Below are 27,755 nucleotides of genomic sequence, written 5' to 3' on the forward strand. Positions count from 1 at the left end.
CTCGTGCACTATGTATCAAACCCTGACTACTATTTAGGCATAGTACATGCACAACACAACACTATTATATAAATATGACCACACACTGGTAAAAAAGGTGATCCCACAACTTCCCTGGTAACAATCAGTCAGGACTTGAAGAAGGAGTGCTTCTATTACCAACATCCCAAAAGGTGATCCCACAACTTCCTTGGTAACAATGAATCAGGACTTGAAGAAGGAGTGCTTCTATTACCAACATCCCAAAAGGTGATCCCACAACTTCCTTGGTAACAATGAGTCAGGACTTGAAGAAGGAGTGCTTCTATTACCAACATCCCAAAAGGTGATCCCACAACTTCCTTGGTAACAATGAGTCAGGACTTGAAGAAGGAGTGCTTCTATTACCAACATCCCAAAAGGTGATCCCACAACTTCCTAGGTAACAATGAGTCAGGACTTGAAGAAGGAGTGCTTCTATTACCAACATCCCAAAAGGTGATCCCACAACTTCTTTGGTAACAATGAGTCAGGACTTGAAGAATGAGTGCTTCTATTACCAACATCCTACAAGGTGATCCCACAACTTCCTTGGTAACAATCAGTCAGGACTTGAAGAAGGAGTGCTTCTATTACCAACATCCTACAAGGTGATCCCACAACTTCTTTGGTAACAATGAGTCAGGACTTGAAGAATGAGTGCTTCTATTACCAACATCCTATAAGGTGATCCCACAACTTCCTTGGTAACAATCAGTCTGGACTTGAAGAAGGAGTGCTTCTATTACCAACATCCCCAGCATATCAAACAACCCACCAGAACATGGGAAGCTGAAACCAATATATCTATTAAACCTCTAATGTGATTCCAATACATAACCAGCCAATGTCCCAGTGGGGGACATGAGGACCAAGTGTGCCGTTGTATGCGGGTTATTCCATCCATCAAAGAAATCACAATTGCCTGTAAGATAGTGGAGCCATCTACCTGTTGGTTGACGAGCATGCTTGGTAAGCAGACAGCTGGCCACAAGACACCATTCTGAATCTAGAACCCCTGCTGTTTCATCTTAAATACTGATTATTTCAGGCATATTTCCAGGTACAGGTAAATAGAAAACAAATCAATTGAGAGTAATGATTTATTCTTAGTTCAATTACTAAGAGTATTTCATGAAGTTAATGAAATCCTTGGTATAGGAAGGACTGGGTAAAGTGAGGTGACACTGTACACCGATCCTATAGTTCATCATAGAGTCACAACATTTACAGATAATTATAAGGAGCACTATTAATGATCAGAATCATATAAAACACTATTTATAGTAACCCCGCCCTCCGGTCCATCAACAGATGTGTGTCTCCCATGACCTCACAGTCGGCAGGATCTACAAATAGAAATTAAAAAAAATGTGTTTGTACGTATATAAGTTTGTATTAAAAGTAGAAAGAATTTGGATGAAATTTATAGTTCGCAGGCATTATACACATGTACTACAAAACAGAAAATGTAAATTGTAATGTTTCCAACGTACTGTTCAAGATATCTTCAAAGTCGATCATTTCATCTCTTCCAGACAGAGTGTCACTCATTAAATTAGAACTGTGCATCCCTGGAAGTCGGTTGATCTGAAACAAGAATTAAATCTTCATTTAATAAGGCAGTTTATTTGCTTAAATATCTTAAATGATGATATTTTAAAGTTTCTATCTCTGTGTTTTATTTAGATCGCATTCACCTTTTTTGCTATATCCATATAAAATTGCAATACCGTAATTTGTCTCACAGAAGCTTTCAGTACTTAAAAACAATTCAAATTTTATACTGTTGATCTCATTTTCACTATAGATTTTTTTTTTTTTAAGTTTAAGTAGTCTATATCTGATTTAAATATTAGAACTGTTGAATGAACAATGTACAAACCTTTTGGGCAACGTTCTTTTCCATCTGCAGTCGAAGAGGCATGTGGATTCCTTGTGTGTTTCGTAACATGGCAAAGTCCATCTTCTGTTTGTTTTCATGCCACTAGAATTTTGTCAAACGAACAGTTCAATCACAGGTGCACATAAATGTAGTAACAATTGAATTTTCTTTCTATCATTCAATTTCATCTATTTTAATATTTAAAGTTGTGTCAACTGAACACTAAAGTGAAACAGAGTACCATAATTTAATCTGATAAATTGAAAAGTGTTTCATCAATTCTTGTATTTAATTCCTCTGAACTTAGTTGAACCAGAATGTGTTAGTTTCACATACCTATCATCATAATAATTATAAAAGTACATGTACACATATTATAGACAAAAATTTTATCTTTTCAAATCAACACACAGTATTTTGTACAGAACATTGTTACAGTTTTACTTATCTAATATACATGTATATTTCTTCTACCTTGGGATTTCAATATACCGTATACATACATGTTTTTCTGAGTACTCCAAGGGATGGACAGATCCTAACTTTGCTTTGCTTGACTGTATACTGTGAGGTAAATAAAAGATTTACTATTTAATTTAACATTTCCTTTCATATCAGTCAATTTTCTTGTAATACATGTAATTTCAAGCTAATATTATTTTAGAAAGTTATTTGGATTGGATGATAGAGCAAACTAAAAAATATAGCTAGCAACAGAATAGAACAGACAATTTTTGAGGATATTTACCCATTTAGCATCACGTCTGGGACACCATAGGGTCCCTCTGGCAGCTTGATTTCCTGAGAGCCATCAGGTTGCGGCCGCACAGAGGGATAAGGAATATTCTGTGAAAAAAATAAAGAGGCATAAGTATCAGATCTCTAATACATACAGTAGCCATTGTTTGTAGAGTCTCTGTCCACCCCCCCCCCCCCAACTCCTGCTATGACTGTTCACTATTTTTCTCATTTTTAATTGAATACTGTAGATTCCTAACTAAACGTGAGGTGTTGATATCTGCATAAAATCTCAAAATGCACATCTTGCGGTTTTTAAAATTTTGTAAAATAAATGAATTTAATTTTGGTGTTCACAATTTTATTTTCTTGCAATTTGAGGAAAAGTGGGACAATCACAGAATTTAGTAGAACTATTTAAACAAGAGCTTGGACTTTGGGTAATTGGTGTCAAACAGCAATGTGATGTACCGGTAGGCCTGTCTATTTAACTGTAGGCCACTCAGCCATGGCTCTTTGAAATCAACATTTGTCTCACTTTTGAGCTGAGACTATGCAATCAATGTATACCGGTATTTCACTTGAAACCAGCATCATATTCAACTTGTTTTGACACAAGAAATAGATAGTTACGTCTTGTTAAAATGGTTATACTTATGTAAAATAAGGACTCTGCAGTAATTCAAGCCATACTTTCTGTTGCTTATGACAATCTTATAATCAATTATATTCAAATATGTGTATACACACCACGATCTGTAAAGGCTGCAATAAAAGCAATAACTTAAAACTATGAGTTATGTGCACTTTGCTGTTTTAGAGTTAACCCAGAGTTAACCCATACCATAGGCTCAGTTCATAAAATAAATTAATTACATTACATAGTTTTTTTCTACAGGTTCTTTGTATACACATGGAGATGATAGGCATTTCCCTTTATATACTAATGTAAATGAAAGTGCAAAAGATAATAAAAGAAGAGAAAAATGTAAGCAGTTCAGTTTTACTGTAAAACATTATATTCTACTGTTTTCAATTATTAAAATCTAACCATGTGGCAAAGTGTTCAAACAGCAAAATTCAATTAAAAGAGTATTTGTCAGACATCTCAGCCAAACAACTCCTTAGCCAACGACTACATGTATGGACATTGCTGCTCTTGCAAGTCACCCAGAAGATGAATTCTTAGGAGTAATCAGGACATCAAAAAGCACTAAGAGATTTGTATTGCATTTCACAAAATCATCACATTCAATTCTGATGAAATGGATAATGTAATGTAGTACAAGAGGAGAAATGAGCTACACCTAGGCTCGAACTCAGGACCCTTCAGTTTAAAAACCAACGCTCTACTGACTGAGCTAAAGGGTTCAACTGAGCTAAAGAGTTCACCCACTGAGCTAGTGGGTTAACTCACTAGCTAGTGTAGTAGGAGGGTGGCAGTACTGAGCCTATCATATACCAGTACCTATAAATACACACTATAACAGTAAAGTGGAAGTTAGTAGGGATGGGACGATCCACCGATGCACCGGTGCATCACTGTATTTATTTTGACGATATTTGGATCAATACATTTACCATTAATACAATGATACCTAAGCGAACTTTTTTTTATTTTCCAAAAATATCCGAGCTTCAAATATCGGCTATTTTTAGTCAGCGCATCTAAATATGAAAGTACAAAGATGGCGGAAAACCTCGTAAAGTTGTCAAAACTGTTAGGAGGCTAAATCTGGAGTGTGGACAACTTTTGGATTACTTGTTTATGAAAAAGTAGTGTATATGAGACTAAGGTAATATGTAAATTGTGCAACGCTCATTTTAATATATCAAAATAACTTTGGACATGCGGTAATACATCACAGATTGAATAAATTGTTAACCCTTATTCATGTTTTCATTTAGTTGCAATGTATCGTGATATATATCGTATCGCGATATGTACCAAATCGGCTAAGTACAGTACCGTCCAAGCCCTAGAAGTTAGTAGCAAAGGATGTTACTGTCACCCTAGTTAGCTTTGTAATACATGTACTATGGTGCAGGCGAAGTTTTCTGTAGTACATATAATTTACACAGTTCTCATGGAGAACCTTGTTACAATTGTAGTAGGAAAGGAGGAATGAGTATATAAATGCAATGAAAACATGTGGCTGGACCGGGAATCAAATCCAGAACCCCTGCAACACTGAGCTAACCAGGCCGATATCCACGGTCAATATAGCCCCAACTACTACATTCCTCCTTCCTTAAAAAAGTCTTCGACCCCGAAGACCCAACGCAAGTTCACCTTGTCAGGACTTATATATATGGTATTTATTTATATGCCTGTACAAGGAAGGCCACGGCACCGTCTGTAGTAGTTAAGTAGGAATGAGTATATAAATACAATGAAAACGGAATCGAACCCGAGACCCCTACAACTCTAGTCAGGAGCTCTACCACTAAGCTACCCAGGCCGATATCCACAGTCCATATAGCCCCAACTACTACACAATAAACAATGAACTTTATGATGTTCGCTATCCATCAGTGACTGTGAGCTTGAGCTAAGTAAGTTAAATGACACTATAATAACATTTTTAAAATTATAGATCAATGTGAAAAAGGTTTCATATGTGTATTTTTAAAGTTCAGTAAGAATGAAACCAAATTAAGCTGTTTACATGATGAAATATACGATTTTTAAAAGTGCTCTGTCACCGACACTCACCGTGGACGCCATGTTTTTCAGGGAATAAATGGTAGCTCGTTCCTATATTATTCGTTCATTTGTCTAGCTTTAAAAACAAATGTTTTTGTTTTTCTCATGCGTAAGTTTATTTATATCTTCTATATTGCCACTTCATAAGTTGAAACTAATCATTACAAAAATCAAACAGGTATACAGGTTTTTATTCAAATTTTAAAAAAAATCCGTCTATAATAATTAAGATGAAGGGCAGATAACTCCAAACTAATTCGGAACTCCTATTCATTTCCTGTACTACTTGCATTACTGAGTGGAGGCTTGACTCATTATACGATTAAACTAGACTGTACTCAAGTATTGGAAATGACGGTTACTGTATGTTTTATAGGATAATTATGAGAAATTTGGTGGCTGCCTGTGTGATTCTCGTGTCTGCTTCTGCTGTCTGGGCCCAATTAGGTGAGAATTTACGTTTCACCTGTCAGGTATGATCAGAGAATCTCTAGAAATCAAGCATTTTATTTGGATCCAATATATGTAAAAGAATGTAATTAGAAAAAAATATGGAAGACCTATGATGTATTGTGATAGGCCTAGTTGTTATGTATACCGAACTTATAAGGAGACATTTCTCAGATTTTTTTTTCAGGATTTTAATAAAAAAAATTTTAATAACTTACTCAGATACTGGGAAGTCACCTCTCATACAAAGCACAAAATATTTGGTCAAATTGAGATAAACTAAAGTAATTCAACTACAATGTACATGTGTATGAATATATTATTTTGATATTGCTGTGAAATAACTCCCTCAAATTCTCCACAGTTCATTTTAATATATCCATGTGTAAGTTAATAAATAACTTTATCACGTTCTATGCAACAACAACAAAAACAAGAGTGTCGGATGTGTGTGTCTGGATTTATTTGCTGTCCAAACCCAACATGAATGAACAAATGTTTACCTTTGAATTCTAAATCATGCAGTTAATTTTACTAGCAAATTATTCTGTAATTGAAAGGAAGTGGTCACGGCCGACCGCACTGACCTCTTTTATTGTCACAAGGTTTGTTCCTGGGCATCTTTTTTTTTGTGTGTGTGTGTATGCATTTGGCCCGATGAACTGGATTAAACCTCAAGAGGGTCTGTCGTTTCCTGTCCCCTAGCATCCCCTGTATGGGTGTTGTAAGTTAGACGGCTTTAGTTCGCATAGAGGGCAGGAAATGTGGTCATTGAAACTGAGGCTTTAGGCTGCTTGGTTGAAAATTTCACAGCTCTATTATTTGCATGTATATTCAAATATTATACAGTGTTATATGACACAAGATAGAAATGAGCCGCTCAGAGGAATATATATCTATAGAAATAATATGTACTGCGCATAACTTGGACAAGGTTTTCTATGAAGTTATAATTAACATCTAGTTTTGGTTATCTTGGCTGTTGATCAACATCAGCCTACTTAGATTTATTGAAATGCATAGCAGACAGGAAATGAAATCTTCTCTCTTAAAGTTTGATAGTTTAGGTTTCAATACTTTTAGATATATGCAACCCTGTATGCATCGAATCTGACTTTTTCAGTAACTTGAAGGCATCTCTAGTTTCTCATTTATTAGTGTCACTCATGAAAACCTTTTACATTAGCCTATTTAAAATATTTCCCCCAGCTAATCCTACACTATGGTTCTATCACCAATGATACTTATCTGCCAGAAAGAATCAGTATGTTTTTATTGAGAAACACATGTGTTTTACGGAAGAGTTTGAAGCATTCCAGGCTCCACAGTCTGTATCTTCCCGCTGTATGTACGCTGTAGCTTTGTGGCTTTTTGAGGCTTGTGTAACGATATTACAGCGCTATCAATCAAGCGCTGAATGAATTCCTTCTATTCAGCTGCCCTGATTTATGATATTTATAAACATAATGTATATGTTGATTGTTAAATAGAGATAATGTGTAGATATTTTCAGGCGATTTTTCACTTTATGAGTCTATAATAAGCACTTATGCTTTCTCCCTCACAAACCATTCCTTCTAGTGTTGATATAATGTTTTGACAGAAGTTAAGTGTTTTAAGGTTTTCATCCAGAGCTAACCTCTAGATTCAAATATGTTGTCTACCAGAGACCGAGAGTTAAGTCATTAACTCTCGTGGATTGGATACTATTGAGAAAATTAATACTAGGATTTTAGCTCACATTTAATGGCTGAGATCATGACCTAAAAAATTACAGATAGTAATTATTGTAATTTACTGATCATCAACATTGTTTTCCTTTTCACTCTTGGTAGAATGAAAAACCCAAAAATGATGTAATTCTTTAAATACAAAAAACCCCAAAAATTTAGAATTGTGCTCTAGAAAAAAAATAATTCATGCCAGTTTCCGTGCCCGGTCATATTTATCAATAAAAAGAAACTCATGAAAGGATAATGATTATCAAATGCAGTCACGAAGACATGAAATTTATCATGAGGAAGCCTTTGAATTGAAAGTAAGATCCAGAACTCTTATCTGTGATTGTGCAAGACTAAAAATGTGGGCTTTTAAAATAAATCATGAAATCAATTTTTAACTGGGTTTTCCAAACTAAATGGTGAAAGTGGCCGTTGAGTGACTGCAAAAAGGGTACCCCTCTACCCCTCCTCCTAAAGTTTTTAAGATAGGAAGTTGTTGTTTTGCAGATCAATTGTCAATTGTGCATATATATTTTAGAGATGAACATATTGGTTTTAAATTGGATTTTGTGTTTTGATGATATAGGAAAAAAATTCAAGCTGTTGAACTTAGTCATTTTTTTGCATATAATATTGCTTATACAGTTGTAGGGTAACCCCCCTTATTTGTAGGGATAACTCCTACAGTTTTCAAGATAGGACGTTTTGCAGATGAATTGTACATTTATCCGAGATGTCCATATAACTTGGATTTTGATTTTTCAATCAGGTTTTCCAAAAGAAAAAATCAGGTTATTGAGATGGTGAAAATGGCAGATGAATGATTGGGCACTTGGCTGCCAAAAGGGTATCCCTATTGTATGGATAACTCCATACATATAATTTTAATGAAAAAATACAAGCTGTTAAACTTGGTCATTTTGTAGCAGAATATTGCATATAGGGTACCCCTATTGTACGGATAACTCCTCCTACAGTTTTCAAGATAGGAAGTCACAGTTGTTTTGCAGATCAATTGTACCGGTACATATATCAGAGATGTGCATGTTTCTTGGATTTTGATCTTTGATAATTGGAAAAAAATACCATCCTGTGATCTTAGTTATTTTTTGGCAAACATTGCATATAGAGTACCCCATATCTCTATGTAGGAAGTGTTTTATCAATTCAGTTTTGAGAGATGGATAATGGATACTATTCACACAAAAGAAAACAGGGTTTGCTGTCACATTGACAGGTTTTCTCTTGTTGATAATTTATGGGAAAAATATCACATGTTGAACATTGTTATTTTTTTTGGCAAAAAAATTGCATAAAAAGTACCCCATTTCTTTGGATAGGTAGTGTTTATCAATTCAGGGTTGACATGGATTATGGATAGACTTCACATAAAAAAAACCCTGGTTTGCTGTCTAATATTGACAGCTTTTCTCTTGTTTTTGTATCTGATGAAACAATGTCAGTGCTAAGTGTAGTGAGAATGAAATGAATGTTTTTCTTCTTTTGACTTTATCAGCTAAGTCTTTCCACCTTTCAGGTGAAATAGCTTTTATTTTTCTTCTTCTTTTTTTCTAATTATCCTGAGATGACTTTTTTGTAAAGGTTTTCCAAACAATTTACCGGGGTAAACTTTACGTAATTGGTCATAAAAAGTTATGGTACCAAATGACACGGTGTCTATAAACTCTTAGAACTTAAATCTAACAACGAAGTTATTAGGTAACTAACCGTGGACGAATACTTTTTCTCACAATTGTTAAGTAGTTTACACATTAATATTAACTCTTTCTAAGAAGGCTGATGAAAATTAAGTACTATGTGTGTAATTTTCACTGTTTATGGATGAAATGCAAACCTTTCACCAATTAAGTTTTCACTTTTGAAGATGGCAAACGATAGTAATTCACAATTGAAGATCATTTTTTAAAAGAAAGCAAATGACTAAGATTAAGTCGACAGACTTTTTGTTTATTTTTATAGTATATAGGTAATATGCATATAGAACAGAACAGTGCATTTGTTTCTAATATAGGGCCTAGAACAAATAAGTATGAAATTATTACAATTATATATAAGAGAAAGATATGCCAATATAATTAATGGTATAACAAGTATTAAAGTACTGGTATATAATTCTTACAGTATTTTTCTGTTGTTATAGTTTAATGACATTACTGGTACTTTATGAGCATATAGTTGCAAAACTCTAGCTCTGTGGGAAAATCAAAATTTATAGTCTGTCAACCTACCGTAAATTTATCCTTCAGTTACACTGCTGTCTGTATCTGGCATGGAGCTCAAAGGGAAAGGGGGAGATATTTTATTTTTAAAAAACAATTCTTAAGGGAGTTGGAGTCCTTTGCTTTTCTATGTAGTACATGTATCCCCATTTTTGGGTTCACTCACTATGATTGAATTTCCCAAGGGACAGGACCATATGATTGTTTTTCTTGCATGCAGACCAATTTGTGAAAAATGAACAGAAGCACTTTGTATTTCCTTGGTAAAAACCCCAGACCCATAATGGCTGTTTAGATGGGTCATACATAATGCCGTAGTCAGTTTAAGTTTCTCAAAACATGGAAAAGAACTTACTGGGTAATATCCATTTTCCAGTTGAACCTGTCTTGGGGTTTTCTAATAATAAATATTCCTGTGATCGGAATGAAAAAAGGATAGTGCACATGCGTCAGGCACATGTACTGGCATTCAGATAATTTCATGTCAGCTTGTTACGTTGTAGATATTGCTAATTTTTTCCACATCGTAGTATTTTATCTCTTTTCATTTTTGGATATTTGGGTCCAAATACAATTGTTTTTTATATGTGTTTTCATCATTTAACCATTTTTTCTCAGGGGAATACATGTATTAGGATGATATCTAACATCTTAATTGTCCATTTCTTTACTTATCTGTAAATCAATCAAACAATATGCTACATGTATTGGCATAGCATTGGATGATGGAAGAAAAAACCAATCACCATTGATATTTTATTTTTTGTCTAGTTGTTGTGGAGGAGACAGACTGTTTAAAACGGCCATGTCGCAATGGTGGCTCTTGTGACGACATCGACGGTGACGGTAACTTTACCTGTGGGTGCCTCCCTCAGTGGAGTGGTCACTTCTGTGAACTAGGTTAGTACATGTACTACTAGTATTTTCTACTTCTTCGTAGAACTTATAGAAGCATTGTATTAACAAAGGTTTTTTTTAGAGCCCTTGATTAAGTAAATGACATGTTTGATATACCTAATATGCCTCTCTGGTTCTTTGCATTGTCCACGTTTTCTTATATATCAGCTTTTTGTAGTTAAATAAAAGAGTACTAATATGCTGTCAATAAATTTCTTCAGAGTACAGGTGATGTATGAAGCCATTTTGTTGTTTCTCTGTTTATAGACACCAATGAGTGCCTGAATCCTCCGTGTGAACATGGTGGGACCTGCACCAACTCCCACGGTGGGTACTTCTGCGCCTGTACCGAGATCTGGACCGGAAAAAACTGTGAAGGTGAGTCAGAGGGTGCATTTACCTGGGGATGAAATAATTCAGTTAATCCCGGGGGTATAGCAAAGAGATGGAACGAATATTGGCTAGATCTGGTAGACTTTTAAAAATGGTTTCAGACATTGTGTTGAAAATATGAAATTCATACCATACCATAGTATACCCGTACATGTACAATGATAGTAATATATAAGCAGTACCATGTACACTGAGCATACTGAATGCATGGGAAGTTAATAAACAACAGGGCTGATAGACTTTGTTTTTGCAGGGTAGGCCCCACTTTTCAAGAGTGTTCAATAAGTGAATTTTTGAAGGCTGCGAGTCTATATATAATGAAGGGTTTCACAATTAGGTGAACCCTGCAGCTTTGGTTTGCTGTTTTGTTTTGTTAAGTACAGGCTGTCTAACCAACAATGTGCCAAGAAAACAATACATATTGCTTGTACCTCAATGTTTTTGTCTACATGAAGCCTGGCTCCAGAAAATAACGATCATGCTAATTAATTTCCCCCACTTCAAGGTGCTCAAGATTTCCTTCATCAATCCTGTACTATTTTGTTTATGATTTGATGCACGTTGTTTACATCCTGCACCAACAAAACTGCACTATAGGGTTTGAGAATACTTGATTCATTGCCTGCACCTTCAGACATGATGATGAAATTAACAGGTCCTGTCTTCACTGATAGACTACACATGACGATGGAATTAACTTTTCAGAGCTTTGAGATTGATATGTCGGTATTACCGGTATGTGCAGTAATATGCAATCTTTAGCTCACTATAGCTGGTGCATGATCCCATCAGCTTCAAAGGCGATTTCTGTCTGTGATCAATGTTACCATATTGAACTCTCTAGCAAGAGATTTCTTTTCTTTTAAATTCAAATTTTAATTACCAAAAGAGATGTTATAGTTGATCTTTTGGCAAAGTGTCATAATTTCTTTGCAAAACAATTCTTCAAAAAACAAATCTTAAGGATACGATTAAATTTTCCCCAGAGTCCAAGCCCCCTTGAATTTTTCTCTTGTTGAGACTTGGGGTAAATAGATCTGATTGATTCACCAGAGGTACTACAAATAAACAAGATGGATCTAAGTTCTCTTGGCCTGTTGATTTTAGATGAATGATCAGACACCATTAGAGATTTAGCTCTCAGCATCCTAAATGATAATGTTGAAGCTAATTTCTGTTTTGTAGCATCAATAGTTCAATTTCTATTACCTGTATATCCCATTTAATCTTCTTAAACAAACCTTTCCTACTTTGATATAGATTAAATTAACCTTTAAGTTTGTGCCCTAATGTTTTTTTGATGGGCAAATTCTTCTTTCTGAACAAAAATTCAGTTTTGAAAAATTATTAAATTTAAACTTTGTATTTTATCAAAGTCCTGACTGCACACAGCTTTTTACCTTGTGAAGCCTTTGATGGACAGTTATAAGCATTGTTATAAGGTTATCACAATAAAATAATAAATTGTTAGATATTTATCCAGATTAGAAATGCAAGTTGATTGAGACAGGCAATACAGTTGGATGTGTATATGAAAGTATTTCAGTAATGATCTTCTAACCTATGACAAGTTCACAAGATTTATCTATGTTATAGGAATGATATATATACCCCTTGCACTATCTCTAGTACATGGATATTACCAAAGACTAAATTTTCAATTCAAACCAAAATATTGCATGTACAATTCCATTGCTCCAGAGAAATTGCAAACTTTGTTTCTAAAATTAATTGGATATAAAGAATAAGTAACTCTTTTATGATGTACGTAAGCAGTAATATTAATGACAATTGTTAGAAGATAAAACCTACTAGCAATGTTTTAGCTAATCAGTTTTTGTTTTTCACAGAATTTAAAAGAGTGACCATTGTTGACCCAAAGCCCACCATGGAGATTTACCCAGAGAGAGAGAGGGTGGATTCTGAGAATGGCTCAATATACACCAGTTCTGGCGATATCGTGCTGAACAGCGGCGAGAACTTCACCATCGAGTGCTTTGGGGACTATCCTATTAAACTCATCTTCAAAAGTGATCGAGTTGCTGTGAGTAAAAATAATGAGGATAATTACGATGATGATGATTGCGAAATAATGATATTTCGTGATTAAAAGCTCATGTTCTTTATATATACAGGATTTTTTTTTTTAGCTATATATACATTATGCAGGATTTTTTTTAAAGCAGTCTTTCACTTATATATTGGAAGCTGTATTGGGGAAGAGAAGGATTTTTAACTGTTAGTCACCAAATAATTGCATGGCATTTTTATGTACTGTTGGACCAGTGACACAAAATAGCTTTTAGTTCTTAATGTAATATTGGTTCAAATATTGATGATGATCTGACTGATATGACTTCATTATACAGTGTACCATCACAGCAGTATAATTATCTGGATGGTACTGTCCTGGCTAGCTCCTCGTCAGTGACCAGTAAACAGGAGCGTTATCTATACTGAAGTGTCCAAGTAGCGTAGTGGAAAATGCACTCGCTTTTCACTGCTGCAACCCGAGTTCGATCCCCGTGATCGACAGTGGTTGTATGTGATAGGGTTTGGCGGTCGCCCGCTTGGACACGTGGGTTTTCTCGGGGTACTCCCGCTACTTCCAACATCAAGGCCCCCTTGTGCTAACATCCATGCCAATGAGAGATATTAGATCTAATATAAGTTGTAGAACTTGCTTATCAATCGTTGTAAAATAAATAAAGGTCAGTTTTTCAGAATCTATACTGAAGTTGTCATTGACAACTCTTCCTATAGAAGACAGTCACCTTCCCTATGGGGGGGGGGGGGGGGGGGTGAGACTAGAGCCTTCCTGTGTCACAGAAACTCACCCCCAGCTTCTGTACATTTGTAGCTAAAGGTCAAAATTCCTCTTTGTTCAATTGCTGCTAGTGTTAAAGGTCAAAGTTAAAGCCTTTTATATATATTAACTGTTCTCAATTCGTCATAAAGACTGAGAATTATTACATATTTGTTTAGCAACAGTCTTTATAGCATGAAACTTGTTTTATTTTTGAATTCACGAGCAAATGATAGTCATTTTCGATACTATGTACCAGTAAGACAATAAGACTTCATCAGAGCTATGGCATTCTGTGGTTATCTGTAGTGTGACGAGAATCACGACGTATTACACCCTCACGACTTCCTGTCCTCTGGCTGGGGTTTCAGATCGAGTTCATTTTATAAGAGCTGATCTCTCACTAGTCCCCATTCTGAGTTTCCTCTCATAAAGGACACAAGAAGATGTCAAATACTTACAAAATTTAAAGCCATAAGTAGGATAGTTATAACTCATACATACAAGAATTTTTCAAGAAGACAAAATCAAATTAGATGTAAATTTATTGTTTCTATGAGGAGGTAGCCTTTTTTCTATCTCATATGAGAAGTAATACTTTTTTATTTAATGGACTAGAGACAGTATAAGCTCTGTCTTAAAGATTTGATGGCTTTTCTGATAGCGATTGATAATCCATTGTGACAGTACATGAACATAAAGTCAAACTTCATTATCTTGAACTAGATGGGACTGTTTAAAAACTTTGAGATAGCTGAGTATTCGAGATATTGAGGGTAAAATACTTTTAAAAATAAAGGGTTGGGACTTACAAATCAATTCAACATATCCATTGTATTTGTTTGAGATATCAAAGTTCAACTTTTACAGTACATATACAAGCATTGGGGATTTGATATCACGTCTTTGGAATACTGTAGATACCAGTACTTCTTTCTAACACGTTCAGATATCTCGTCCTTTAATAGGAGAGATATTTGATGGCCTATATCATTGAATCAGATGTGTTTGAAAACATGCAGAAATTATTTTGCTTTGTTTCTATCTCAAGGCAAATAGAACTTATGTTACAGGAGGCTCCAGACTATTTGGGAATGGATATTATTCGTCGTCCCATCGCAAATATGTCACAAAATGCACGAGCATTTGGAGTGATTTACCTGATCAGCAACCCGACATACAAGTACACAGGGGAATATGTGTGCCAGTACACCGAAAACAGTCTTCATACCAGCAAATACATCTACATCAGAGGTAAGCACACAGCACTGGTTATATACAACTCCAGTCATCCAGCACACAGCACTGGTTCAGCCCCAGTCATCCAGCACACAGCACTGGTTATACACAGCCCCAGTCATCCAGCACACAGCACTGGTTATTTACTGCCCCAGTCATCCAGCACACAGCACTGGTTATATACAACTCCAGTCATCCAGCACACAGCACTGGTTCAGCCCCAGTCATCCAGCACACAGCACTGGTTATACACAGCCCCAGTCATCCAGCACACAGCACTGGTTATTTACTGCCCCAGTCATCCAGCACACAGCACTGGTTTTACACAGCCCCAGGCATCCAGCACACAGCACTGGTTATATACAGCCCCAGTCATCCAGCACACAGCACTGGTTATTTACAGCCCCAGTCATCCAGCACACAGCACTGGTTATATACTGCCCCAGTCATCCAGCACACAGCACTGCTTACCTTATACACAGCCCCAGTCATCCAGCACACAGCACTGGTTATTTACTGCCCCAGTCATCCAGCACACAGCACTGGTTATTTACAGCCCCAGGCATCCAGCACACAGCACTGGTTATATACAGCCCCAGTCATCCAGCACACAGCACTGCTTACCTTATACACAGCCCCAGTCATCCAGCACACAGCACTGGTTATTTACAGCCCCAGTCATCCAGCACACAGCACTGGTTATTTACAGCCCCAGTCATCCAGCACACAGCACTGGTTATTTACAGCCCCAGTCATCCAGCACACAGCACTGGTTATACACAGCCCCAGTCATCCAGCACACAGCACTGGTTATTTACAGCCCCAGTCATCCAATCCAGCACACAGCACTGCTTACCCTATATACAGCCCCAGTCATCCAGCACACAGCACTGGTTAGCCCAGGTCATCCAGCACACAGCACTGCTTACCTTATATACAGCCCCAGTCATCCAGCACACAGCACTGGTTATACACAGCCCCAGTCATCCAGCACTGGTTATACACAGCCCCAGTCATCCACACCCTCAAAGGCTGAATTTAAAATAAACCTGTTATTCAAAACAGTAAATAGCCTCAAGACTAGCTCAGTTATGCTCTCAGTCTCAGAAGTTGAAATGAAAGGGAAATAATGCATATTCAAGAACTCATGTCAGTTTTAAGGGGACATTAATGATACAGTCATGTATATGTTTCAGATGAGGACAATTTGTTTCTGGAAAAAAATAAGTACCCGGGCGTTCCAATATTCAAGAACTCTTATCTGTTTGAACCTTTGATTTTACCGTGCCATGTATCTGACCCCGAGGCTGACGTCAAGCTCCTGACCAATTGGGGGACGGAGGTACAACTACCAGACTCGCCCATAACCTATGACCCAAAGACTGGATTTCTAATTGAGTTCCCCAGTTATAGCTTTGTTGGGCCATTTCGATGTGCAGCCAGTGTTAACAATGGAATGATGCAGACAATATCGTATTATGTGACTTTCAATGGTATGTTATACATGTATATATAATGAATTTAATATTAATTTTCAAAAACACATATTAGAACAAATATTGTTTAAAAAATCATGTGAGATTTATCAATGAGTTTTTGTTGTTGTTCAAAATTCATTTTGAAAGTAAAAAAAAATCATACTTATGGGAATTTATTCACTAGAATCTTTTATATAAATTGCATTATGGACAGGAATAACTCTGAAATTGTCTTTGCAATTAGTTAATTAGTTTGACAATACATTGATGGTACCATTTTCATATCAAAGGGTTTTTAGTTCCAAAACAGATCATTTAGGGTGATCGACTTTAGTTTTAAATGCGCATGTTTTTGCATAACCTAGTAAAATACAGTTTATTTAGACCTTAATTTTTACCAAATTGTTTTGGTACCCTTTATAACATTGAATACAATTAACAAATAACAGATAAAAACATTTTTAACATTGAATACAATTAACAAATAACAGATAAAAACATTTAGATTTAAAAAAAAACCAATTTAAACAATTTTTCAGTTGTTCTGTAGGCCAGCTTTGCCATTGTGCTTTTATGAAGCTATGATAAAATGAGCTTTGCATGGGTACTTTATAAGAAATAGCATTAAAGTAAAAGTAAAAAGCGTTCACTTTGGAAGACTTACAAACAGAATTATGCTATCTTTAAGATTATTTTTATTAATTTTTGAATAAATCCATTGAACCAATCTACATTAATTTTGTAATACTCAAAATATAGAGCAAAATTTGGTGCATTTTGATATCTTGAGATGTCCCCCATTTTAAACCAGACTACATTTCACACAATTTGAGAAAAATCACTATTGCAGTATTTTTTATTTAAAATTTGCTTCAAAATTTGGAAAATGATAATTTCCTATATATTCCTTTAGTAAATGTACCTGTATTTTGAGATGGTCCCTAAAAAGAACCAGATGGTAGATTTTTTAAAATTTAGCAAACATACTGAAGTTGGTGTATATTACATATGGTTATTTATAAAATGAAGAGTTTTGGTATTATAGTTTTTATGCAAAATAAAAAAACACTTGGCCTCTTCAGAATGTATTGCATTAATTGTAACATCATAGCAGTGTACTACATGTGAATGATATATTCCTCATATTGTATCTCTTTGAACATGTCTTTGAATTTAAAGATTTTTTTTCTTTCTTTTTTTACTTTTAAATAATCATATTTGACAAAATGATAAGGATTTTTGTAGTTTTGAATACTGTAGATTCAATCCTTATTTTACATGGGTACTTAATTACGAGGTTTTACCTGTTTGCATCAAATTGCAAGAATATAAAATCGCGAACACTGATTTGTTAGCATAGTTTCATTCAGTTAAAATATGTCTGAAAAATAAAAGCGAGATTTTAAATTCAACGAGGTATACTTCTTGTAATTTTGTGTGGATATTATTTCCTCGTGTTTAATTAGGATTTTACAGTATGTACATTTAAAGTAATTATTTAGTCTGATTTCTTCAGTGGAATACAAGCCAAGCCCCACCCTCCTGCCCTTGGGTGACCTGGAGATTGTTCTGGGTGAGGATTTTGAGCTGCGATGCCAGGTGACGGTTCCTTTAAGTGTCCAAAGCGTCTCAATACAATGGATGTACTCATCCAATGAGGTAATGTTAAATGTAGTTGCATCAATGTCACATATGATTTGAAATATGGATGTATATAGAGCCACACATAATTAAGGTGGTATGGGACCCCTCCATATTGTGATGTTCTTCTGATCAAAATGATAAAATCAAGTATAATTTCATATATTTTTATCATAATTTTTCCTAAATTGTCACCTAACATCTTACGACAGAGTGTTAGCTACGAATCTGTAGATCACGAGTCCGAATCAAGCTGAGACTTTTATAATTTTATTTTTTAAAATGATTTAAAAAACATTTTTTTTGGTCAAATATTGTAAAACTTGAAAATTCTAAAATGAGGAATTTGGAACATAATATATATATCAACAGGTGTCCAATATCACCTTAATGATTAATAAGTATATGCTGACTCCACAGAATGTCAACTTTTTCCTTATTTTTAAGCCTTATGAATTTATAAATATGTCTTCAAGGATAAATTCTGTCTATACATTTTCGAGTTCATTCCACAACTGTATACAAATGTATTCCTTTTAGAACAATGTCAGTCTACCTATATCAGCTCTAATGGTAAGACATGCATGCTAATAATACTTGGTATATTCTGTACACTTGCTAGGTGTTGGATGTAAACTGTAAAATCATTGGTTTTATATGGGGATAGATATTCAGTGTATGAGGTTTAGAATATTTTCACAAATTGATGCCTTTATCTTTTATCTGTTTGATAATTCAATGCTTTATAAACAACTTAGATAAAGTGTTTTTTTTTTTTTATATGTGAAAATTATTTTAAAAGTGGACCTCCATGAAAACAAATGGTTTTACTTAACAAATGCACAATGTGTGGGTTAATTTTTGCATTGTTTCATTTTATTGTGTCATCTCATAGACATTCTTTATCATCTTTAGTCAAGTAAAACACTGTGCATCCATAGGAAATTGCACATTGCTAAATCAAAGTTGATGAATCAAATTTATTTAAAATTTACTGCTGCAATAAGCTGACTGACAGATTGAGCTAGTGCATTATTAGCAGAGCTTAGTTATGATCATAAGTGACTCATCAAAGTTTGCTGCACCTGCCAAATACGATACAGCTTAAAAGTTTAAAGGTTTATCCTAGGAAACCTTCAATTCCAATTATTGTCAGACCATCTCTATATTTACTATATGAAGGTTTAAGAAAAGACTGCTTTGGAGTGGATAGCTTGAAGTGTTCATCAACTGGAGACAAGACTTTTGATCTAGACTGTAGTCCTATCTACTCATACACAGGCTGTGTTTCTTTGTTCATCTCCAGTCCTTTTCTTTTCATCAACCACAGGCCGTTTTTATTCATTTAATGCAATCAAATATAGTCATTAAATAAATATGGTCTTATTAGTCAACCTCAAGCGTTTTTATTTTATCAACACTTTAAAAGAGGGAAAGGATAATATGTGGTATTAAGCATATCTCGCCCCCAAAATTAAAGTTCTCTAACAAGATTTAAAAAACAGACTGAAGTTAGTTGAAATCATATTGACAGTAACGTGACGTCATAATGTAGAAATGACAATTGTCTTATTTTGATGAATTAATGTTTTTGAGCAAACAAGTGCATGCTTGCTCTAGTACATACCACATACCAGCGAGTATATGTAAAAATTGTACTTGAGCAGACCTGCAATCTATTCTTTCAAAGGCAAAATATAATGGGAAATTGGCTTTATTTTCATTTGTTTACAAAATTGCAGGAATTTGCCCATTTAGGTGATGTCATAGATACACAGCTAATGGACAATGCTGACTAACATAAAGATTAATATAACAGACATCCTATGAAATATAATGTTTTATGAAGATTTGATTTTTATCATTAATTAACATTTAAAAATTGGTTAAAATTAGGGGAAGATATATGACCATATCAAATATAGTCTTTTGCTAATCAATTGTACCAGTAGGCTATTTGTTCATCAACTGCAGGGTGTTTGTTCATCAACTACAGGCTATTTGTCCATCAACTGCAGGCTATTTGTTCATCAACTGCAGGGTGTTTGTTCATCAACTACAGGCTATTTGTTCATCAACTGCAGGCTATTGTTCAATAACTGCAGGCTATTTGTTAAAAACTACAGGCTATTTGTTTAAAACTGCAGGCTATAATTTGTTCATTAACTGCAGGCTATTTGTTTATCAACTACAGGCTATTCGTTCATCAACTGCAGGTTGTTTGTTCATCAACTACAGGCTATTTGTTTATTAACTCAGGCTTTTTTGTTCATCAACTTCAGGCTATTTGTTCTACAACTGCTATCTATTTGTTTATCAACCGCAGGCTATTGTTCTACAACTGCAGGCTATTTGTTCATCAACTGCAACTGCAGGCTATTTGTTCAACTGCAGGCTATTTGTTCATCAACTGCAGGCTATTTGTTGCAGGCTATTTGTTCATCAACTACAGGCTATTTGTTCATCAACTGCAGGCATTTGTTAACCTTCTGTGGGCTATTTGCTGTTCATCTATTTAAGGCATTTCTGTTCATCAACTGCAGGAATTGTTAACAATAGTATAGTGTTGTTGTTTCACTGTTGTCATGTGAAGCTTATATTGTACTCACATTTTTATGTTCTTAATAGTTATAAAAATACTAAATTGAAAAGTATCAGTAATTACAAAATTCAGTAATAGTTTTAAACTGCATGTTTAGTATGAATTTTCAGTAGAAAAGAATTATTGTTAAAAGTAATGTGCATGATGAATACAAATTTTCAGTTTAATAAGAACAGAATGGCAACTTATACAATAACTTGATATTAAAGGGGCATGGTCACATTTTTGTTCAAAAATTATTTTTCCGATTTTAATGTTCACAATGCTTCAGTAAGGCAGTTTTAATAGCAAACAAAAATCGTTGAGTTACAGAGCTTACAATTCTTTGCAATGTGAACAAAGCTTTTGTTTACATTTTGAATGCCAAAGTGAAAGTTCAAATTTTAGATCTGAAATGAATGTGTTAAACGTAAGGAACTGTTTATTTATGCTTAAAATGAATAAGAAGATTGACAAATCCGCTAAAAAAAAGATGTTTTACAGGTATTTTAAACCCATGTAAACAAAAACAGGGCATGAGCCTTGTTTACATTGACAAAGAAATTTGAGCTCTGTATCTTGCTCATAACTTATCTACAGACTCTCAAATTTCATTTGATCATTAAAAATCAATTCCTTAAGCATTGTAAATAATAAAAACAGAAAAATGAATTTGACCAAAATGTGACCATATCTCTTTAAAGGGGTATGATCATGATTTTTGTCAAATTCTATTTTTATGTTTTTACTATTTACAACGCTTTAGAAATGCATTTCTAATGATCAAATAAAATTTGAGAGTCATTTGTAGAATTATAAGCAAGATAGAGAGCTCACAATTCTTTACCATGTAAACAAGGCTCGTGCCTTGTTTTTGTTTACATAGGTTCAATATATCAGTAAAAAATCTTTTTCCAGCCTATTTTTCTATTTTTTTATTTATCTTAAGCAAAGATAAACAGTTCCTAATGTGAAACACATTTGATTTAGATTTAAAACTGAAATTTTTACTTTAACGTTCAAAATGTAAACAAACGCTTGTTAACATTGCAAAGAATTTCAAGCTCTGTAACTCGATTATAACTCAACAAATGACACTCAAATTTCGGTTGCCTATTAAAAATGACTTTCTGAAACATTGTAAATATTGAATTCGGAAAAATTTTTTTTGACCAAAATCATGACCATGCCCCTTTAATGTTGCTTGATTTTGTTGTAGACATGACTTAGGTGATTAGAAGTTTATGATTATGTACCGATTTTGTTTTCAGATAGCTCCTGGTCAGGTGGGCGAGTTATTTTTGTTTTCTGTCATTGCTTACAGTGTGAATCTTTTTCATAATAAGCCTGGTTTTTTTTCAGGCGTTTGACTGCATTTTGTTGCCTGAATCATTTAATTACTAATTAAAAATTATACAGCTCAATATTTTTAACTATTCAAGCATTGAGCATTCTACTTAAACTTTGGAAAGCTCTGTGGTTGCAGGTTTTGTGAGAATCAAGAGAATGAACTGATTTTTCATGCTGCTTTTCTCTTGTTTTCTTTCTTATTTGTTTGAAGGAAATATTTAACATGTATGAATGCTAAAGGAGTAAATGACTACGTCAATCTTTGTAGACTTTTAAAACTAAGGTATAAGTAAGAAGGAAGTAAAAATTGGAAGGGTCGTGTTATGGGAAAATAAAATTATTTTGGATCTAAAAATTCAAAAATGATATAAATTTCATCGCCTCTTAACAATTTCATCAACTTTACAAGTCAAAATAACCTAAATGATATAGAGAATAAGAAATGTCCATACTGAAGCTTGTTCACACGGTTATTTCAAGTGAATATTGACTCTTAAATGTTTTCCTTTGAAAATCTTTTGAGATTTTCTTTCATAAGGTTTGAAAAGTTACTGGAAACAGTAATTGCATGACTGTCATTTCTGTCATATTGAAGAAAAAAAACCCTGTTGACTTAAAATTAAGTAGGCTGGATTGTTATCGCCATTTTTAGGCTATATATTAATTACCTCCTTTAGATGAAGATCTCTGTAAAAGGTTTTAACAAAATACTAAAATTTTAAAGCTTAATATATGTTTGGATGTTTCTTTACTATATAATAGTTTATGGTCAAAAATATAATATTTAACAGTTAAAATCAAATGTGATGGTTAATTTGTTGACAATTGCCAAATTTCTATGTAACATTATTATTTTATATAAATATAAACTTCTGGGGCAAACATGTTTGTTATTTTGTAAAATACTCTAAAATCATGAACTCTGAAATTTGAAATCCACCCATTTTGATATTTTTTATGTGATACATTTCACAGCTTGTGGTACTTGGCTTGTGTTACAGAGATCTGACAGAGTACGATTCACAAGGCCAGTAGAAGATACCAGCATGGCCAGTGATAAGTCAAAGACCTACTTCTCAAACCTGACGGTGATGAACGGAATGAAGATGGACCAGGGTCGCTACACCTGTAACGTGACCACCGGCAGAAGTCAAAGCACAGCCGTATCCAAGAACGTTATACTAGTGGGTCAGTACCTCCACATCAAGCTATGTTACTAACCATCACTGACCCCACCACTGACCCCACAATCCATGAGGCCACATTGCATTGCAGTTGTGTATCATTGGACAGTCAGTCCGACGGTGGACTTGATTTTATTGCCCACAATCTGGACTTTTTCAAACTTGTACACTGCTTGACAAAGAAAAATGGATCAATCCTTTTAATTTTCTGGCTAAAATGTTGAATGTTGACAAGTGAAGCCATTGTGAAACATATTGAAGTTCAATATTGTCTTAAGAATCCTTGAAAGCACATTGGTTGATTGTCACCGAATTTGAAAGTAACCAATACATGTATTCCTGAATAATCACTGGACTGACCATGAAGAATTTTAACTCAAGATTTTCAGTATGAAAGATACCGAAGTATCTAACAAGGTTACTATTTGTCAGTCTATATTTTCATAAATTATGTATCCAAACTGTCTGTAGTATTTTTGGTTGGCCAGAAGACCTATATCTTTTTATTTAAAACAAGAGTTATCTTTCTTTTACAAGAAAATACTGTAGATTCCTTAGTAAATGCAAGGAATTAATATCTGTGTCAATTGGTGGGAAGCAACCCTTGCAGATTTAAAAATTTTGGTTTTATTTTCAAGACAGTTTTGAAAAATAATAAAAAAATCTTAACAAATAATTGGTGCTTGCCATTTCATATTCTAGCAATTTGACACAAAATCTCAATATTAACAATTTATATTTGTCTTTTTGATGTAATTGTGAGACAGTTGGTAGAAGGTTATGATTTTTTTTCAGAGAATGAGTCAGGTGGGCGAGTTATTTTTGTTTTCTGTTGTTGCTTACAGTGTGATTAATCTTTTAAGCTCTTTTTTTCCTCAGGTATTTGGTTGTATTTTGTTGTCTGTATCATTTAATAAATTACTAATTATACCCCTGCAAACAAATTTTAGGGGGTATATTGGTTTCACCCTGTCCATCCATCTGTCTGTCTGTAGACAAAATTTTGTCCCCCTTTTTAGAATTTTTACTACTGCTTGGAATAGTCTTGAAATTTTTACATATATTGAACACCATCTAAAGATGCGCACATGCAATTTTTATAGAGATCAGACAAAATTTAATGATTTTATTACAGTTTTCATTTCCTTATTTTATATATTGTATACTATTGTTGAAAAGTAAGAGAGTAATCCTTACAGATTTGATAAATAAATTAATAGTAAACAAGATAAAGGTATATTCATATAAATATAAGTACGTCCAAATGGAGATTTTCGTCTTTATTTCTTAGCAAAATTTATTGTTTATAAGTATGTCAACTCACAATGTAAAGTTTTTTATCTGTCTGAATACTGGTAGCATTCTTTTGACAATGTAAAACTTTAACCAATAGATCTGATAAAATTTCAATACCAACCAATGGATGTTAAATGGTGGCATTGTGGATCTATGGGGGTGGAAAGCTCTAACTAAATGTCCTCTTAGTCCAAGAAATTATATTATTTTGATTAAACTTTTATTTATTTACAACTTTATTTGTCATATATTTTATTTTTTATTTATTACTTTTTAATTAAAAACTCATCTACTACCTTCCCTATTGGCTTTTTTTCAATCTCAAACTTCCCAAATCAAACTCTGATTTAGTTTGATATTTAAACTATATACATTTGATCTTCACAGGTGATGGCCTTTTGGAAATACAACAGTGTAAAGTAGGACAAAAGATTGCTAATTTCCGTGGAAACTGGACTGTCATCACACAGGAGCAACAGATAGGGGTACAAATCTCATGTCTTATCAAGTCCATGCCTTACCCCAAGGTCACATGGTACTTCAAGGGTGAAGAACTTAACTTTAAAAACAGCACTGTGAGCCAGCGCTACAATCCGACGTAAGTAGTCTAATTAACTGCGGAGAGGCAAAAACAATGTACATTATTCAATCCCTTAAAGTACAATATTGGCTGAAACTAATCACTAATGTATACAATCAGTAAGAAACAATAATTATACACAATCATTTGAGTACTAGCTCTTACCTTTGAAAGCGTGTAATATATATATGTGTATGTAAGTGTGTGTGTGTCAGCATGGCTGAATGCCATGTTACCATCTGCTGAATTGATGGATGCTGACAAATTATGCGCTCAGAAAAAAAATGGGAAATTTTCAGGCATAAGAATATGTACACAACTTTGTTATGTTGTAATGTTGATGTTGCAGTATGCTGAACACGACTAGAACCTTGACCAATATCTCGCTATCAATCATGTTGCCAGGGAAGGAACAGGTCGGCCTGTACGAGATCATAGTGGAGGCAGGGACAAAGAGAGAGTACGCCCACTTTCAGTTGGTGTATCAGTGTGAGTAGAGGCCTCAAAGAGGGGCATCTTACAGCTAGACCTATGAATAAGTTGTGTATTGTATAAGTAAGGGTATAGGCCTCAGGGAGGGACAACTAAAAGCTAGACCTATGAATAAGTTGTGCGTTGTTGTATAAGTTTGAGTATAGGCCTCAGAGAGGGGCAGATAGACCTATGATTAAGTTATGTATTGCTGTATAAGTGTGAGTATAGGCCTCAGGGAGAGGCACCTTACAGCTAGACCTTTGATTAAGTTGTGTATTGTATAGGCCTCAGAGAGGAGCACCTTACAGCTAGACCTATGAATAATTATGTATTGTATAAGTAAGGTTATAGGCCTCAGGGAGAGTCACCTTACAGCTAGATCTATGAATAAGTTTTGCATTGTTGTAAAAGTTTGAGTATAGGCCTCAGGGAGGGGCAGATAGACCTATGGATAAGATATATATTGTTGTATAAGTGTGAGTATAGGCCTCAGGGAGGGGTACTTTACCGCTAGACCTATGAATAAGTCGTACGTTGTTGTATAAATTGAGTATAGGCCTCAGGGAGGGGCAGATAGACCTATGGATAAGTTATGTATTCTTATATATGTTTGAGTATAGGCCTCAGGGAGGGGCACCTTACAGCTAGACCTATGGATAAGTTATATATTGTTGTATAAGTGTGAGTATAGGCCTCAGGGATGGGTACTTTACCGCTAGACCTAGGATTAAGTTATGTATTGTTGTATAAGTTTGAGTATAGTCCTCAGGGAGGGGCACTTTACAGCTAGACCTATGATTAAGTTATGTATTGTTGTATAAATGTGTACATGTCTTGTGAAGAAGGTGATATTATCTTCCTGTTTTTAAAGATTGATTTAACAATTTTATATGAACCCTTTGATTTATGGTACATGTCTGATATCTTAAGGCAGTCAGCTGATAACAAGTTTTTAATTGAACTGATTTGGTCATACATTTAATGTAACTTGTAAGTCATCTAAGATCTTTTCAAAAATAATGTTATTGCCCAGTTTCTAGTTGCTGATTATAATAGCATACATTTTTCTATAGCTTTATATTATGATAAAATTGATTGTGAGGAATTTGTTAATATTTTTTGTGTTATGTTGACAGATAAACCTGTAGTCCTCATCCCAGCCATAAACAAAGACGTCCCCTACCTCCTGCCCAACACGCGGTACAACGTCAGGGCCTTGGTGTCCGCCGTACCTCCAGCGACGTCCCAGGGCTGGCTGTGGCAGCCTTGTGGGGAGCTGCCTAGTTGTAAACAGAATAGCAATTCCTGGAGGAATGTAACATCCAACAATTACCAACAATTCAACCAATCAGGACATCTGAAATATTATGCTACAAACAGTAAAGGGACAGGCGAATATGTAATGAAAATCAAAGTTGCAGGTATCTTATGCTTGAAAACTTCTTTCTTATTTTTTTGTATCATGCTGTTGTTGACATATTTAATGTTTGTAATAATCATGATAATAATGTAAAAATCAATCATAATTTTATTGACGTAACCCATTTAATTCAGTTTCATCTGCAGATTTTAAATTTTGAAAAGATACACAGGATCAATAACGATAGAAAACATGTATGTGAATCAAACACAGATGTTTTTCATTTTTTGAAAAAAGATTTGGCTGATTTCTGTATCATTTTGTTGACAGAGTACGAGACAGGACTAGGTATACACATAGATCAAGAGAAGCCCAGCATCATACAGACATTTCCACTGCATGTCACATGCACAGCAACAAAATGGGAATACTCCAATGTGAAGGTTGTTTTCTGGGGTGAAACGGATTCGTATTGGAGGGACGTGAACATTCAAAATGGGACCACTCTATTGTCTCACAAGTAGGTCACTTCCTAAACATATTGGCCACCTTCTGATACTGAATGTCTCCCCAGTCAATGTATACAATATAGGTTTGACCACCATCTGTTTTTACCCCATTCACCCTAACGATTTTGGACATCAAAGCTGTATTGATTGTATTTTATTGAGTTGTCTTACTTCTGGTGAATTCTGAAAGGAGCCTAATTGGGTTTTC

The 27,755-nt window shown here is 34.6% G+C and overlaps 2 protein-coding genes across 5 annotated transcripts in view; one reads left to right on the forward strand and one right to left on the reverse strand.

Annotated features, from left to right (window-relative positions):
* Window positions 1-1,107: 1,107 nt before the first annotated feature.
* LOC105348466 (proteasome maturation protein) lies at window positions 1,108-5,483 on the reverse strand. Its single transcript, XM_034446865.2, has 6 exons — window positions 5,358-5,483; window positions 2,652-2,749; window positions 2,407-2,467; window positions 1,904-2,005; window positions 1,515-1,608; window positions 1,108-1,367 (listed from the first exon to the last, which is right to left on the reverse strand). The coding sequence occupies exons 1-6, from the start codon at window positions 5,367-5,369 to the stop codon at window positions 1,300-1,302; spliced, it is 435 nt and encodes a 144-aa protein (XP_034302756.1). The 5' UTR covers window positions 5,370-5,483; the 3' UTR covers window positions 1,108-1,299.
* A 125-nt stretch (window positions 5,484-5,608) lies between these two features.
* Window positions 5,609-27,755, forward strand: part of LOC105348465 (vascular endothelial growth factor receptor 1) — a 37,750-nt gene continuing 15,603 nt past the window's right edge. Inside the window, exons 1-14 of one of the 4 annotated variants that reach the window (XM_011457891.4) lie at window positions 5,609-5,795; window positions 10,531-10,659; window positions 10,924-11,034; window positions 12,900-13,093; window positions 14,929-15,109; window positions 16,291-16,587; window positions 18,089-18,231; window positions 18,754-18,786; window positions 22,066-22,080; window positions 23,146-23,332; window positions 25,012-25,222; window positions 25,554-25,693; window positions 26,815-27,099; window positions 27,369-27,558. In XM_011457891.4, coding sequence (XP_011456193.3) covers window positions 5,714-5,795; window positions 10,531-10,659; window positions 10,924-11,034; window positions 12,900-13,093; window positions 14,929-15,109; window positions 16,291-16,587; window positions 18,089-18,231; window positions 18,754-18,786; window positions 22,066-22,080; window positions 23,146-23,332; window positions 25,012-25,222; window positions 25,554-25,693; window positions 26,815-27,099; window positions 27,369-27,558 — 2,198 coding nt within the window. In that variant the 5' untranslated portion in view covers window positions 5,609-5,713. The remainder of the gene's footprint in view (window positions 5,796-10,530; window positions 10,660-10,923; window positions 11,035-12,899; window positions 13,094-14,928; window positions 15,110-16,290; window positions 16,588-18,088; window positions 18,232-18,753; window positions 18,787-22,065; window positions 22,081-23,145; window positions 23,333-25,011; window positions 25,223-25,553; window positions 25,694-26,814; window positions 27,100-27,368; window positions 27,559-27,755) is intronic. The other 3 variants (XM_011457892.4, XM_011457893.4, XM_011457894.4) reach the window with 3 other exon arrangements.

The sequence above is a fragment of the Magallana gigas genome, chromosome 2 (genome assembly GCF_963853765.1).
Source record: "Magallana gigas chromosome 2, xbMagGiga1.1, whole genome shotgun sequence".
Lineage (NCBI taxonomy): Eukaryota > Metazoa > Mollusca > Bivalvia > Ostreida > Ostreidae > Magallana > Magallana gigas.